The sequence below is a fragment of the Podarcis cretensis genome, assembly GCF_951804945.1.
Source record: "Podarcis cretensis genome assembly, chromosome: 5".
NCBI lineage: Eukaryota > Metazoa > Chordata > Lepidosauria > Squamata > Lacertidae > Podarcis > Podarcis cretensis.
This window is the reverse complement of record NC_137174.1, coordinates 10,565,608-10,582,176: the sequence shown is the minus strand read 5'-3', so window position 1 is coordinate 10,582,176 and position 16,569 is coordinate 10,565,608. Positions and strand designations below refer to the sequence as shown.

General features: G+C 43.8%; 1 protein-coding gene across 1 annotated transcript in view; it reads left to right on the top strand.

Moving 5' to 3' along the window:
* ANTXRL (ANTXR like) overlaps positions 1-16,569 on the top strand; it is a 59,526-nt gene that overhangs the window by 19,739 nt on the left and 23,218 nt on the right. Inside the window, exons 11-13 of the mRNA XM_079975234.1 lie at positions 598-667; positions 1,014-1,092; positions 8,922-9,017. Coding sequence (XP_079831360.1) covers positions 598-667; positions 1,014-1,092; positions 8,922-9,017 — 245 coding nt within the window. The remainder of the gene's footprint in view (positions 1-597; positions 668-1,013; positions 1,093-8,921; positions 9,018-16,569) is intronic.

Here is a 16,569-nt window from a genome sequence, read left to right as displayed (position 1 = left end):
CAACCTAGCACTTTGAAAGCACGTCAAAGTGCAAGTAGATAAATAGGTACCGCTCCAGCGGGAAGGTAAACGGCGTTTCCATGCGCTGCTCTGGTTTGCCAGAAGCGGCTTAGTCATGCTGGCCACATGACCCGGAAGCTGTACGCTGGCTCCCTCGGCCAATAAAGCGAGATGAGCGCTGCAACCCCAGAGTCGGTCACGACTGGACCTAATGGTCAGGGGTCCCTTTACCTTTACCTTTAACATATACTTAGCACAACAACTCAAGCAGCATCGGTTAGGGAATCAGATCACTCTAAAACAGAACAGACAAATAATTATCTATCTATCTATCCATCTATCTTTCTATCTATCATCTATCTATCTATCTCAATTTGTTCTACTCTGAATGAAATGAAAGGGAAGACACACATATAACCTGTAACTCACTAGCTGAAATGTTAAAAAAAGAAGAAGAAAGGGAAACCTAAAACTATTTGCTGCTGTAACGAATTTTTTAAAAAAATGAAACAGGCACTCTTCATAAACTTGCCATCTAAAGTTTTTTATGGCTGCTTTGTACTAGCATAGAAGTGATTTTTCGTTTCTTCCCTTCAGATGAAAAGCCAACAATTGTTCAAGACACATACTTACTTTGCCCTGCTCCAGTGATAGCAGATGTCGGACAGTAAGTACATTGTGCTTTTACCTGTTCCTCATACCACCTCTTACTTGTCGTGTTTTCTCCCCCCCAAACCCCCCCCCCCGAAATGCTAAAATGTGAGAACCGCCAACTGAAATATATCAGTTCTAAGGGGTTAGAAACTCGTGGGGGTGGGGAGAATCATTGATTTCCTTGTTTGTTACGATAAACAGAGAACAGAGATAGTAAAAATTATAATTTATTATTTATACCCCGCCCATCTGGCTGGGTTTCCCAAGCCACTCTGGGTGGCTTCCAACAAAAGATTAAAAATACATTAAAACAGAGGGAAAGACCATCATTTTAATCAACGTCTCTGTTGGCTCTCCAGGGTGGTTTACCTGCAAGTTAGCATGAACAGCGGACTGACGTTCATCTCCAGCTCTGTCAGCATCACCAGCACCCGCTGTGTAAGTATGAACCACGAAACTGAGGGAAGGAAGGACTTAAAATGCAGAAACAAGGACTAAGGGGTTGGGTGGAAAAGTGTTGCTTTTTGACCACCGATCCAGCTCTTAATAATAATAATATATTACTTATACCCCACCCATCTGGCTGGGCCTCACCAGCCACACTGGGCGGCTCCCAACAGAACATTAAAAACACAATAAGATATCAAACATTAAAAACTTCCCTAAACAGGGCTGCTTTCAGATGTCTTCTAAAAGTCAGGTGTTCTTAATGGGAGGGCGTTTCACAGAGCGGGCGCCACCACCAAGAAGGCCCTCTGCCTGGTTCCCTGTAGCTTCACTGCTTGCAGGGAGGGAACCACCAGAAGGCCCTCGGAGCTGGACCTCATTCTCCGGGATGGACGATGGGGATGGAGACACCCCTTCAGGTATACTCAAGGGAACATGAACTGGGTTTGACAGGGGCAGCCAACCTTGTTTATTCCTGACCCATTCATATCTAAAGCAGTGGATGGGGTGGGGGGCTAATTTTAAAGCCAAGAAAGGGATCTGTGACTGTAAGACCTCTTGCTGAAAAGGGTTTTGGTAAGACACTTGCTGCTTTGTCTACACTGCTGCTGACCCAGGTTCAGGCTGTGGTTGTTTGAATGCTTGTACAGTGGTGCCCCGCAAGACGAACACCTCTCAAGACGGAAAACCTGCTAGACGAAAGGGTTTTCCGTTTTGGAGGCGCTTCGCAAAACGAATTTCCCTATGGGCTTGCTTTGCAAGACGAAAATGTCTTGCAAGTTCCTGCGGGGTTTTTTCCTCCCCCCCCCCCTTTTCCTAAGCCCTAAGCCGCTTATCAGCTGATCCGCTAAAAGCCGCTAAACCGCTAATAGCGCTAAGCCGCTAAGCTGTCAATGGCCCTGCTTCGCAAGACGAAAAAACCGCTATACAAAGAGCCTCACAGAACGGATTAATTTCGTCTTACGAGGCACCACCGTACTTTATAAGTTAGAAACAAATATTTCATTTATAGAACAATGAATTTGTCTCCTCTCTCTTCCCACCCCCCTTCACTTTGCGTTTGTGGGCATTTTGCTCCTTACGCTGCCCTCTGCAATTCTGTGGGAGGGGTTCAGTTCCCTTCCTTGTGAAAATGGAAGAAAATGCGTAGGTCTATATTCTCACTATGGCGTCAGCATAACTGTCTGCAGGTGATCCTAGGCAGTGTACCAAGCAAAAACCCCATGCAACAAAGGCAGAAAGAACAAAACATTAGTCACACGTGGGCACACACAACTTACAAAAACAGCAGAGGGGGAAATCAAACATTTAGTCTCTACAACTAAACTTGTATGGGTTTGACTTTAACTATCTGTCCACACGGGACGCGGGTGGCACTGTGGGTTAAACCACAGAGCCTAGAACTTGCCGGTCAGAAGGTCGGCGGTTCGAATTCCCGCGACGGGGCGAGCTCCCGTTGCTCGGTCCCTGCTCCTGCCAACCTAGCAGTGCGAAAGGACGTCAAAGTGCAAGTAGATAAATAGGTACCGCTCCGGCGGGAAGGTAAATGGCGTTTCCGTGCGCTGCTCTGGTTCGCCAGAAGTGGCTTAGTCATACTGGCCACATGACCTGGAAGCTGTATGCCGGCTCCCTCGGCCAATAAAGCGAGATGAGTGCCGCGACCCCAGAGTCGGTCTTGACTGGACTTTATGGTCAGGGGTGACTGGACTTTATGGTCAGGGGTCCCTTACCTTTTTATCTGTCCACACAGATTTTTTTTGTATTTTGCAATGGGCATTTCTGATTTTGGCCTACCCAGATTGCCAGATAGACCGTGCGGAATAGGTACAGCAGAGACAAAATTTTAGCTGTGCGACTGAGCAGATTTATTTAGCAGTATATACTAGCAGTGTAAGCGAGACTTGCCTTTCCGGTAGAAATGTTCTTGTGCAGTGCAGTCTCATACATATCTGCTCAAAGTAAGCCAATTGGGTTGAGTGATGCTCCCAGAATTGCTGCCTTTGCGGCTGTTACAGAGAGCCAAAATAATAGCTATGTTCACTTGCCCCACAACCATGCGATCAAATGCCACTACTTAGGTTTTCTGGAAATAAACTAAGAAGATAAGATCTTTTCTTACTCTATAGCATGGTCTAGTCCTTTCTTTCGAAGTCACTGGTGCTGTTTATTGTCACGTTTGATAATATGTACAAATGCAACATGAAATGGCTATGAGCATGCAGGAAGGAATGTACATAAGAAGATGGCTCTATGGAGCAGGCATAGGCAAACCCAGCCCTCCAGATGTTTTGGGACTACAACTCCCATCATCCCTAGCTAATAGGACCAGTGGTCAGGGATGATGGGAGTTGTAGTCCCAAAACATCTGGAGGGCCGAGTTTGCCTATGCCTGCTCTATAGGTACCCAAGACTTTAAAGGTTAATACCAATGCTTCAAATTGAGCCTGGAAACTTAACAGGGAGCCAATACGGGCCTCTCCAAATTGGCCTGGTGGAATTAAGGTGCCTAGGGCCTGTCAGCAAACTGATTTCATTTTCTGAACAGTTTTCAGATGGTGCTTTATAGTAGTCCGCTCTTGGGCGTGAATGACTCTGGGCGAGGACAGATTCTGCCAGGAACGGTTGTGGTTGGCCGCTTGCCAGCGTTATATTTGAAAACACACATAAAATTAAAACGAGGTTTTATTTTTATTTTTTTTAAAGATATTTGTTGAGGTTTTACCAACAGAGAAAAGAAAGTAATTACATAATAAAAAAGAAAAAGTTACAAATACAAAAATACCAAAAAAACACAAAATAACTGAAAAGTGAAAAATAAAAAACAATTAGCGAGAAAGAAAAAAGAAATGGAAAAAAACCCCAATCTTTTCATATCTTATATTTTGTTTACATGTTTCCTGACCTCCTCACACCTCCCTTTTTCGTATTCCAGTTCACATGGTTGGTTCAGCAAATCCTTTCCCTCTTTGTTTTTACCTTAATTCTACATCTTAACATATTATAGCTTCATATTTTCATCTGATTATCAATCCATTTTTTATTTTTTATTTTTTAATAATATTTATTAAAAATTTTCCAGAATAAAAAGGAAAGATAGCAAGAAAGAAAGAAAAAACAAATATGATTTACACTTGGTTTCAGTGGCATCTTTCCCGGACTTCCCCCCCCCCCTCTTGTATTCCATTTCCCTTAAATTGATTCCACAGATTCTTACCCCAAATTTTAAAACCTTATTTGTAATTTTAAATAACCCATTTATTCCAAATTAATTTATCTTATTTATCTTAATGAACCATTTCTCCTTATATTTTATATAATTCCCTAAGATCGACCCCATTTCCCTTCCACGAATTCCCCTATTTTCAAACAACAAACATGAAAAAAGAAAAGAAAGAAATAATATATAATTTTACAGCCTTTGGATTCCAAATCCCCCTCCCCCCATTCCCCGGTTCCAATCCCCAAAGTTCATCCATTGTCTACTGCCAGCCTGGTGTATCCACGTCTATATCTCAACTCCACTTTGCCGTCTTTTGATAGCTTTTAATTTCAGAAAGTCCAATCTCGAAAAAACTCTCAGAAAAAGTCATTGTTCTTCCATCCAGACCTCTATGTTTAAGAGTCTAACTTAAATTCTATTTCTTGGTCCTTTTAAAGTCTGGATGTTCCAAATACTCCGGCTTCAAATTTGGTCCAGCTCTTATTCCTCAGGTTGCTTTTTCCTGTTCTGCTGCAGAAACCTTCTAATTCAGAAACTTCTTGTTCTCCACAGAGGCTTTTGTTATTCAGGAACATAACTTGCGTCAAGTCCCTTCCTTTCTTCAATAGATAAATCCATTGTCTCCTTTAGTATAGAAACCTCTGTAGACAAAATAATGCTTCGTTTTTGCAGCTTTCCCAAGAGATAACAGATCCTGCTCAAATTCATAGTATTTTTCCACTTGCTGCTACTGTTGCAATGTCCCAGCCTCCCTCTAGAGGGAATATGGTAACTTAATTTCTTTCAAAATCAGACCCAAAAGTCAAATAACTTGTTGCCTTTATTTCCAATAATTTATGTCCAAATTGTAACAAATCTAACCAGCAAAGCCATCGTAACAAAGTTCTCTTTTATTTTCCTGCTTTGACAGCTACTTTGACAGCTGTCAAAGTTTCTGTGTCTCTTCACCAGTCTCTCATAGCGGATCGTTCCCGGTTCCCGGGGGGGTTGCATTTAGTTCCCATAAATCAGTCTTCTCCTCCAGCACAATTATTGTAATTTCCCTTCGTGAAGTTAAAAATTTTTCTCAGGTAAACAAGTTCATCTCTCGATCTTAGTTGTCAAATCCTTGCGTTGAGCCATCTACGACAGGGGGGAGGGGGGGCGGACTTCCTTTTTGCACTCCCCACGCTCGCTCCAAATTCAAAGATCAAATTTCCCTTTTAAGTCCAATCAATTTACTCACGGGTTGTTCCTTTTAGTCCAAATCCGAAATTTTCAAAGAAGAAGTCGTTGCTCTCCGCCGAATGGCATGCGGCTTCGCTGGGCAGGGGAAGCATTGGACTCACAGCACCACACACCCCCCTGTCACCCGCTCCGCAGCCTTTAAAAAGGCTCCTTCGCGGGTCGGGGGGGCGCAAACGGTGCCCGCCGAGTCACAGTCCATGGGCATCTCCGCCCATGGTTTTTGAGGGTCCCCGCGTCGCCGGCACGGCAGGACCCAACCCCTACCCAGCCGACTCCCTCCGGAGCTCGGAGGGAGTCCGCCATTCGGCGATGGCGCCGACCCGGAAGCTCATCAATCCATTTTTTACATACTCTTTTTAACCTTATTGCTAAAACCGTTTCATTTCAATCCAACATCATTTTAACATTCATTAATTTTACACTGCTTTCTGAAAACTGCTTTGCACTAGAGAAGCTGTGTCTGGCGTTCAAAGAGATGAGCTTGTGTGGCTTTATTCTTCATAAGGAGAAAGCAAGGAAATTGATCTAATGTGCTGCCTTAGGGCCTGACCGCAGCCAAACGACACTCGCAGATGTCACAAGTAGCACATTTATTCGCATCCCATTTTTTTCTTTCAAAGGCACACGAAGCAGCTTACAAAAAACGATGCAGCGGAGATTAAATTGAAAAACAACAAACCCTGACTAATATAGCAGCAGTAAGCATGGTAAAAGTCCATGTTACAAACTTTCATTTAAAAAAACAACAACTGGGTCATTAAACGCTTGTTAGATAAAAAAAAATTAATGAAATGAAAAGAATAAAGATTTGCAAATTCAATGCTTAATTGTAAAGGACTTGCTCTTAATGGTAGATTAATGGGGAAGAGCTGTAGCCTTGGAGAAGCTTCCTGGTTCACTCTCTTTTTTTTTTTAAAATAACTTTTATTAACCGGCCAATCAAATCAAATCACATCACATAAATTCCAAATTACAAAGCCGAATTTTAAATTTTGTTGAGGGAACCCATATTTCAAGATCCGAAGGGGGATTCTGATCATCTTCTTGCCACTGCGTTAATGTCCAAATCAGTCCAAACAAAGTTCATAATTCTATCCAGTCTTATCTTGCTGTTTCCACATCACACTTCCTGGTTCACTCTCAGGAGATGGGGACTGTTATTGGTTATACTGGATGCGGGCGGCGCTGTGGTCACTGAGCCTCTTGGGCTTGCCGATCAGAAGGTCGGTGGTTCGAATCCCCGCAACAGGGTGAGCTCCCGTTGCTCGGTCCCACCTGCTGCCAACCTAGCAGTTTGAAAGCACGCCAGTGCAAGTAGATAAATAGCTACTGCTGTGGTGGAAAGGTAAACAGCATTTCCATGCGCTCTGGCACTCGTCACGGTCCTCTGTGAGCCAGTAGCGGTTTAGTCCTGCTGGCCACATGACCTGAAAAGCTGTCTGTGGACAAACGCCGGCTCCCTCGGCCTGAAAGCAAGATGAGCGCCACAATCCCATAGTCGCCTTTGATTGGACTTAACCATCCATGGGTCCTTTACCTTTAACTATACAGTGGTACCTCGGGTTACATACGCTTCAGGTTACATATGCTTCAGGTTACAGACTCCGCTAACCCAGAAATAGTACCTTGGGTTAAGAACTTTGCTTCAGGATGAGAACAGAAACCGTGCTCCGGCGGCGCAGCAGCAGCAGGAGGCCCCATTAGCTAAAGTGGTGCTTCAGGTTAAGAACAGTTTCAGGTTAAGAACGGACCTCCAGAACAAATTAAGTTCTTAACCCGAGGTACCACTGTACTGGTTGCAGCGAAGGAAGCATGGTGGGATTTGCAATGTTTCCCACCCAGCGCTGTTTCTTTGAACTAGTTGAAATTTAGAAGGCTGAGCTTCCTTAGTAAAGCCCTCAATAAAAGTTCCTTGGCAGCATTTTCCGGGTGTCAAAGCCAGAAGCAATGGGCACCCTGGGCTCAGCGGGGAGGGGGGGGTGTTCCAGATGTTTTAACGAGTGCCCTGAGTACTGAGGGCACCTTGTGGCACTGATAAACAGTGGTGTGGATGCCAGTAGTTCAACAAGCAGGGCAGCCGTGGGAAAAAGGAAGTTTTTGTTCCCAGCCCTCCTCCTCACCCTTCTCTGAATCACTGCATGCTGGGTGATAGAGCCCAGTGGAAACCCAAAGGTGTTTGCAGTTGTAGCTGTTTTAAAAAAAGAGAGGGAAGAAAATACCTATGCTTTATTTGTTTATTTATTTATATTTTTAAAATTAGTTTTCAATTACAACAATCCAATAATAGCCTCATTATAGCAATGCCAAATTATAATATAATTCCTAATACAAAACATTCAAACACCAAATTACTGTATTTTTCGCTCTATAAGACACACCAGACCATAAGACGCACCTAGTTTTTGGAGGAGGAAAACAAGAAAAAAAATATTCTGAATCCCAGAAGCCAGAACAGCAAGAGGGATCGCTGCGCAGCCAAAGCAGCGATCCCTCTGGCTTCTGGGATAGCTGCGCAGCCTGCATTCACTCCATAAGATGCACGCACATTTCCCCTTACTTTTTAGGAGGGAAAAAGTGAGTCTTATAGAGCAAAAAATACGGTATATAATTTAGGTGGCCCCCCGCATACTAGAATTAATGGTTTGATGATTTACTTTGTTTCTGCATTCCAAAATCTTACTGATTTCAATTACATGCCCGTCATAAAAGTAATCCCTTATGCAACAGCTGCAATATTAATAACTTCTGTTCGTGTTGACACATTAAGTAACTTATAAGCGTGCAAGTGAAGCTCTCGTACTGTGTCATTGCTTTCCCTGTGTGTGACATTTATTCTGCCCGTGATTTATCTTCCTGTCCTTCCCATCATTAGGGACGCGGGTGGCGCTGTGGGTAAAAGCCTCAGCGCCTAGGGCTTGCCGATCGAAAGGTTGGCGGTTCGAATCCCCGCGGCGGGGTGCGCTCCCGCTGCTCAGTCCCAGCGCCTGCCAACCTAGCAGTTCGAAAGCACCCCCGGGTGCAAGTAGATAAATAGGGACCACTTACTGGTGGGAAGGTAAACGGTGTTTCCGTGTGCGGCTCTGGCTCGCCAGATGCAGCTTGTCACGCTGGCCACGTGACCCGGAAGTGTCTCTGGACAGCGCTGGCCCCTGGCCTCTTGAGTGAGATGGGCGCACAACCCCAGAGTCTGTCAAGACTGGCCCGTACGGGCAGGGGTACCTTTACCTTTACCTTTACCTTCCCATCATCACCTCGTACACCATACGTTTAAAACCCGTGATTAAATCCAAACCGCGTCAATTGCAATGCGAAATAAACAATGCCCGGTTCTGTTGCAAAATCCGTAACCTTGGAATACCTTGCTTGCTTGCAGCATCGTGGGACGATTGTTTTCATTGTGCTCCTGATCCTGTTCCTGCTCCTGGCCTTGGCTCTCTTCTGGTGGTTTTGGCCGCTCTGCTGCACCGTGGTAAGTGTGCGGGTCGTATTCAAGGCTGTTTTTTAAAATTTCTTTTTATATGTTGTTGTTGTTGTTTAGTCGTTTAGTCGTGTCCGACTCTTCGTGAACCCCTGGACCAGAGCACACCAGGCACTCCTGTATTCCACTGCCTCCCACAGTTTGGTCAAACTCATGCTGGTAGCTTCGAGAACACTGTCCAACCATCTCGTCCTCTGCCATCCCCTTCTTCTTGTGCCCTCCATCTTTCCCAACACCAGGGTCTTTTCCAGGGAGTCTTCTCTTCTCATGAGCTGGCCAAAGTATTGGAGCCTCAGCTTCATGATCTGTCCTTCCAGTGAGCACTCAGGGCTGATTTCCTTCAGAATGGAGAGGTTTGATCTTCTTGCAGTCCATGGGACTCTCAAGAGTCTCCTCCAGCACCATAATTCAAAAGCATCAATTCTTCGGCGATCAGCCTTCTTTATGGTCCAGCTCTCACTTCCATACATCACTACTGGGAAAACCATAGCTTTAACTATACAGACCTTTGTTGGCAAGGTGATGTCTCTACTTTTAAAGATGTTGTCTAGGTTTGTCATTGCTTTTCTCCCAAGAAGCAGGCATCTTTTAATTTCATGGCTGCTTTCACCATCTGCAGTGATCATGGAGCCCAAGAAAATAAAATCTCTCACTGCCTCCATTTCTTCCCCTTCTATTTGCCAGGAGGTGATGGGACCAGTGGCCATGAGCTTCATTTTTTTGATGTTGAGCTTCAGACCATATTTTGCGCTCTCCTCTTTTACCCTCAATAAAAGCTTTTTATATATAAATTTTTATTAGTTTTTTTAACATATCATTTTCAACAGTAATTGAACATATTTTTACATCTTATTCAAAAAATTTTTACTTCCATCATTCCTGTCTGAAAACTTTCCAATCCAATCTCTTTGTATACATTTCTTATTTTCCCTGTTACATTAAAACTCATAACCAATGTCTCTATTCTTTATCTGCTTTGCAGCACTTCATATATTTCTCCCTCCAAAACTTCTTGTAGTCCTACTAACGTAATTTGTTGGTTACAATTGCTCTTCAAATAGTTCATATACTTCTTCCAATCTTCTGTAAATCTCTGCTCCCGCAGGTTTCAAATCTTTCCTGTCATTTTGTCCAATTCTGCATAGTCCATTAATTTCATCTGCCATTCTTATTTCGTTGGAATTTCTTCTTGCTTCCATTTCTCGGCTAACAATACTCTTGCCGCAGTTGTTGCATATAAATTTTTTTTTTACATCTTGCCTATTAATATCCTGACCTATAATACCAAGTAAAAATGCTTCTGGTTTTTTAAAAAATTGTATATTTCAACATCTTTTTCATCTCATTATATATCATTTCCCAGAAGTTCTTTATTTTCTTACGTTCCCAGTATTCAAGGCTGTTGTTTGGCTGTTATTTAAAGGAGAAATGTAAAAGGAAGAGAAACACTCTCCCTTGTTTGACCTGAGAAATGAAGAGTTTCCACCTCCCTTCCCTGCACGCCCAAAATTGTATTGATTTCCAAATATAACAAGGCTTAAGAAAACAGCCACCTTCTTGCTAGGTTCCTGAACTTTTAACAGCAGGCCGACACGTGCAGATTTAGGAAACGAAGGTTTTTCTTTTCACTTTAGTTTCCTGCCAGGAAACTCTTCCTCATTTCTGTGTGATAGATTGCTGTTATCCTGGGATATTTTTTATATTTTTTAACCAAAGGGTCACATGGAAACGTTTTAAATATATTAATAGCATCCTAACGCAGTAAGGGACGCAGGTGGCGCTGTGGGTTAAAGCCTCAGTGCCTAGGGCTTACCGATCGAAAGGTCGGCGGTTCGAATCCCTGCGGCGGGGTGCGCTCCCGCTGCTCGGTCCCAGCGCCTGCCAACCTAGCAGTTCGAAAGCACCTCCGGGTGCAAGTAGATAAATAGGGACCGCTTACTAGCGGGAAGGTAAACGGCGTTTCCATGTGCGGCTCTGGCTCGCCAGATGCAGCTTTGTCACGCTGGCCACGTGACCCGGAAGTGTCTCCGGACAGCGCTGGCCCCTGGCCTCTTAAGTGAGATGGGCGCACAACCCCAGAGTCTGTCAAGACTGGCCCGTACGGGCAGGGGTACCTTTACCTTTACTTAACGCAGTGAGAGGTCTAGGTGCTGGTAAAGGGAAAAAGACTGGCCACCCTTGTTTCTTTTGCTCAATTTCCACCCTTTTTTCTTACAATGAAGGCATAGGAGAAGGGACCAGGATAAACTAGGTGACTGTAGTGAGATTCAATCTCGAATCGGTAACAAACTAATGGGACAACTTTGCTCTCTCCTGTTGCTGGTCTTTCCCGTTTTGTAAAAAGGCAACAACAGTAAGCGTTCCTTGCAGGGATTTTGTGAAGATTTATTAAGGCAAAAATAGAGTTGCCGGTCCTTAACCTTGACTATAAGGAGGCTAAGCAATAGGGTACAGAGTGGGACGCGGGTGGCGCTGTGGGTTAAACCACAGAGCCTAGGACTTGCCAATCAGAAGGTCAGTGGTTTGAATCCCCACGACGGGATGAGCTCCCGTTGCTCAGTCGCTGCTCCTGCCAACCTAGCAGTTTGAAAGCACCTCAGAGTGCAAGTAGATAAATAGGTACCGCTCCGGCGGGAAGGTAAACAGCATTTCTGTGCGCTGCTCTGGTTCGCCAGAAGCGGCTTAGTCATGCTGGCCACATGACCCGGAAGCTGTACGCCGGCTCCCTCGGCCAGTAAAGCGAGATGAGTGCCGCAACCCCAGAGTCAGCCAACACTGGACCTAACGGTCAGGGGTCCCTTTACCTTTAACCTTGGCTATAAGGAGGCAAAACAATAGGGTACTGAGTGGGAATGGTCAGGTAACCTGATTTTAAGAAATTGTATTAAATTAAATTAATTTGGGTTGATTTGTAATAATTGGGAAAATTAATAAATAAAAAAAAAATTAAAGCAGCAGCCGAATAATAATAATAATAATTTATTTGTACCCCAGCCATTTGGCTGGGTTTCCCCAGCTCCCAATAGAATATTAAAAACACAGTAAGACATCAAACATTAAAAACTTCCCTAAACAGAGCTGTGATCCGATGTTTTCTAAAAGTCAGATAGTTGTTTATTTCCACAGGGCAGGCGCCACTACCGAGAAGGCCCTCTGCCTGGTTTCCTGCCAAGATGTTTCCAGAGCTTTAAGGGTTATGTTTAACAAAAGGATGTCTTGGAGAAAGCTTGACTGTGAGCTGCTTTCTCGCAGGAACGGGTGCTGTGTGCTTTCATTGCACAGAGAGCCCTTAGTAGATTCTGCAGCCAGCAGCAAAGCGATTAGAGTCTCAGGCTACATGCCAGGATCCCACCCCAGAACTTGCACTTGCTTGTAAGTTTAGAAAATGAGTCACTTCCTTGCTGCTCAGCTCTGCTTTTGCGAGATACCCCTGGCAGGGTTTTCATCTGGAAGACGCTTGCTTGTTTTCTGGGCACTGGAAAAAGATTCGTGGCGGCTGAGCTTGCAGAATGATACAGAGCCCAGAAGCCACGTTCCAAGCAGAGGCAGAATTCGCTAGATATTAGTGGTCCACAGACAACAAAGCAAGGTTTGGTTTCTAAGGAGCAAACGTATTTTAAAAAAAGAAATCACTAAGTTATTTCTTCAGAAAAAGAATATCAAACAATCCTATTTCAGCTGCAACTGAGGGCTGTTTCATATATTGTCAGCTAGAAACCTGGGCCAGGAGCCAAGCTGACTGCCCTTGTATGATCTTTTTATTTCCTGCGTTTATACTTTCTGCTTATACTTTCTGTACATTTTAAAAAAATCTTCAAGTATCCACTGCTTGTTAAACTAAATTTAGCAAGCCAGTAGAATTATATGAGTGGATTGCATTAATTTCCTCAGACCAATTATATCCGCGCCATCTTATACCATTAAAAAGAAACTGTAAAAGAGCAGTTTAACGAGATTGCCAAGAAGCAGAATACTTCTTAACAGGGAGAAGAATGTGAGCACACTAAAATGCGAAAAGCATAACTGACTAGTTCACGGCTGGTTCACAATGGTAGTAGCCTGTCCTTCCTCGGTTTCTGCAAACTTCACATCAGGGTACGTTTTCATTTTTGTCAAATTATCCCTGATTTGCCAAGGGTGTTTTAAAGAGTCACACCCACCACAGCTGCACAGCCGGTGGCAACAAGTTAAAGACAGATGTGTGGGCTGGATGGCTGCCACAATTCTCCATGATTAAATGCCTAAGGTTGCAATCCTGGCCCCCACTCCCAAACGCTGATTCTTGCCTCTGCTTGTGGGGGAGCTCCATTGTCGCAGAAGCCCTGAGCTTTTACCCCTGTGGTCAGGATGCTACTTTGCCGGGGTTAGACTAGATGGCCCTTGTGGTCCCTTTCCAACTCTACGATTCTGTGATCTGTGGGTCTCAGGGTCCGATGCCAGAGGCTGGATCCCAAAGCCCCACAGATCTCCCAAGGCGCCCGATCTTTGGAGCTGGTATAGTGAAAAAGAAAAAAGCGCCTACCTTTTACTTTGCCCTGCAGGAGTTGGCAGGATTGTGAGCGCAGCAGTGAATACAAAACACTGTGGCTTTTCCATTGCACCTCGCTAGGAATATTGGTGTTTTCAGAGTAGTGATGTATGAAAGTGAGAGCTGGACCATAAAGAAGGCTGATCGCCGAAGAATTGATGCTTTTGAATTATGGTGCTAGAGGAGACTCTTGAGAGTCCCATGGACTGCAAGAAGATCAAACCTCTCCATTCTTAAGGAAATCAGCCCTGAGTGCTCACTGGAAGGACAGATCCTGAAGCTGAGGCTCCAATACTTTGACCCCCTCATGAGAAGAGAAGACTCCCTGGAAAAGACCCTGATGTTGGGGAAGATGGAGGGCACAAGGAGAAGGGGACGACAGAGGACGAGATGGTTGGACAGTGTTCTCGAAGCTACCAGCATGAGTTTGACCAAACTGCGGGAGGCAGTGGAAGACAGGAGTGCCTGGCGTGCTCTGGTCCATGGGGTCATGAAGAGTCGGACATGACTAAATGACTCAACAAGAACAAAAAGGAATATTGGTGGAGCAATCCCAACCTTAGGTTCATTTCCCAGGCTTTAGCAACGGCACTGTTGAGCCTGGAACACGAGTGGCTAACCTCTGGGGCTGCAGATATTTTGGGACTCCCAACATCCATCAGCTCCAGCCAGCATATTCCTCCCCCCCACCCCATTATATTTTATTAAGTTTCCATATTTTAACATGCATAGTCACAACACGAATTTGTCTTTCATTTTTGTCGGCTTCCTGCCCCTTTTCCCATGGAGTTGTTATTGGTAAAACCTATTTGGTGTTTCGCAACTTTCTGACCAGTTGCAGGAGCTTAGCCAGACCTAGCAGAGTAAACGCAGAATCCACGGAAGCAATTGGCGACTTGGCTGCAGACAGGATAGACGAAGCAGGAACCAGGAACTTGTAGTTAGGTGTTTATTATATACAGTGGACTATTTACAGGAACAGAACACGGATCTTATGCTAGCTCTCTCTGATACGACTCTCAATTCCAACACCTACAACTCCTACTAGCTCTCATTCCAGTTAGTAGGCCATTAATTATCACTCCCTTGAGAGAGCTTGACCAATCAGGGAGCAGTCTTCATGTCTCTGTTATCACCAGGCAGACTTACTCCTTCAGATTGCCTTCTGGCTGTCTGCCAAACCTTAATTGACTCTGTGTGAGTAGCTGCACGTACACAGTTTCCCAACAGTTGTTTTATCCTCCCCTTCTGTCACACCTCTTCTTTTATCTATTGCATCATAACCACAATATTATAATCTAATTACTTTTGTTGCTCATAGGTTAAATCCTACTGGCAGGTTCATCATACTATAATATTTCTTTAACTAGTCTGAAAAAGGCAACCATTCTTCCACAAAACACTCATCATAAGATTCCCTCAGTTTTCCTGATCATTTTGTTGGTTCTGCTTAGTCCATTATCCATTTTTCTTTGGTTGGAAATTCTTCCCCTCCATTTCTGTGCATATACCAAAATGGCCCGAATATAAGCCGCACCTTTAAAATTCGGGGGGGGGGGGGGAGGAAGGGAAAAAGGCAATACCCGAATATAAGCAACTCCCTTAAAATTCCACAGGCACTCACACCCGTAAATGGCAAATGTATAAGAAAATCCTACAGCGATATCATAAAAGCCAATTTTTGTAAGATCACGAATTTAAGCCGCACTTTAATTTTTCACGGTCGGAATTTGGGGCGGGGAAAGTGTGGCTTATATTTGGGGCAATACAGTAAAATCCTAGTTGCTTTAATATTTGGGGGGGGGGATTTCTGCCATCACATTCAACAGTCTGTGATTGTGGTCCAGTGGCATCTGAGGGGCACCACTGGTCTAAAGACTCTAAAGGGCTCGGGTAAAGGCAACTTTTGCGAACCATTTGAAGAGATGAAGTTGATGAGCCGGACTGTTTCCTTGAGTGAAAAGGTTGTACAGTGGTGCCCCGCAAGACGAATGCCTCGCAAGACGGAAAACCTGCTAGACGAAAGAGTTTTCATTTTTGGAGGTGCTTCGCAAAACGAATTTCCTATGGGCTTGCTTCGCAAGACGAAAATGTCTTGCGAGTTCCTGCGGTTTTTTTTTCCCTTTCCCCCCCTTTTTCTATTTTTTTTTTTATTATTATTATTAATTTTTTAGAAAAATTTTCTTTTACAGATTTAAATGACACATTCATATCCACTATAATGCCAAATTCTTTTGGACTTCCCCCCGCTCCCTCCACAATCCTCATAATTTTATATTTATTTCACATTTCCTTTATAATTGTATTGCCAGTTAATAAATCTTTACAACTCTTATCCCTCTCACAATACCCTTTCTCATCACAAAGCCTCTTTAAATCCAACTAGCGTTGTCTGTTCATCACAAATATTTTCCAGATAAATCGTAAACTTTCTCCAGTCCTGTGTGAACTTGTGATCTTTCTGATATCTAATTTTTCCTGTCAGTTTATCTAGTTCAGCAAAGTCCATCAATTTCCGTCTCCATTCTTCCAATGTTGGTAATTCTTCTTGTTTCCATTTTTGAGCCATTAAAATTCTTGCCGCAGTCACCGCATATTGAAAAAGTTTATAATCACTTCTATTAATTTCTCTTCCTGTAATTCCTAACAAGAAAGCTTCTGGTTTCTTCACAAACGTGTATTTAAACATCCTTTTCAATTCATTATATATCATTTCCCAGAAGCCTTTTACTTTCTTACACTCCCACCACATATGATAAAATGTCCCTTCCCTCTCCTTACACTTCCAACATTTGTTACATGTCTTATACATTTTTGCTAATTTTACGGGAGTGATATACCATCTGTATACCATTTTCATAATATTTTCCTTTATCGTCATACATGCAGTGAATTTCATATTTTCCTTCCACACCTTCTCCCAATCTGCAAAACGAATTTCCTATGGGCTTGCTTCGCAAGACGAAAATGTCTTGCGAGTTCCTGCGGTTTTTTTCCCCCTTTCCCCCCCTTTTT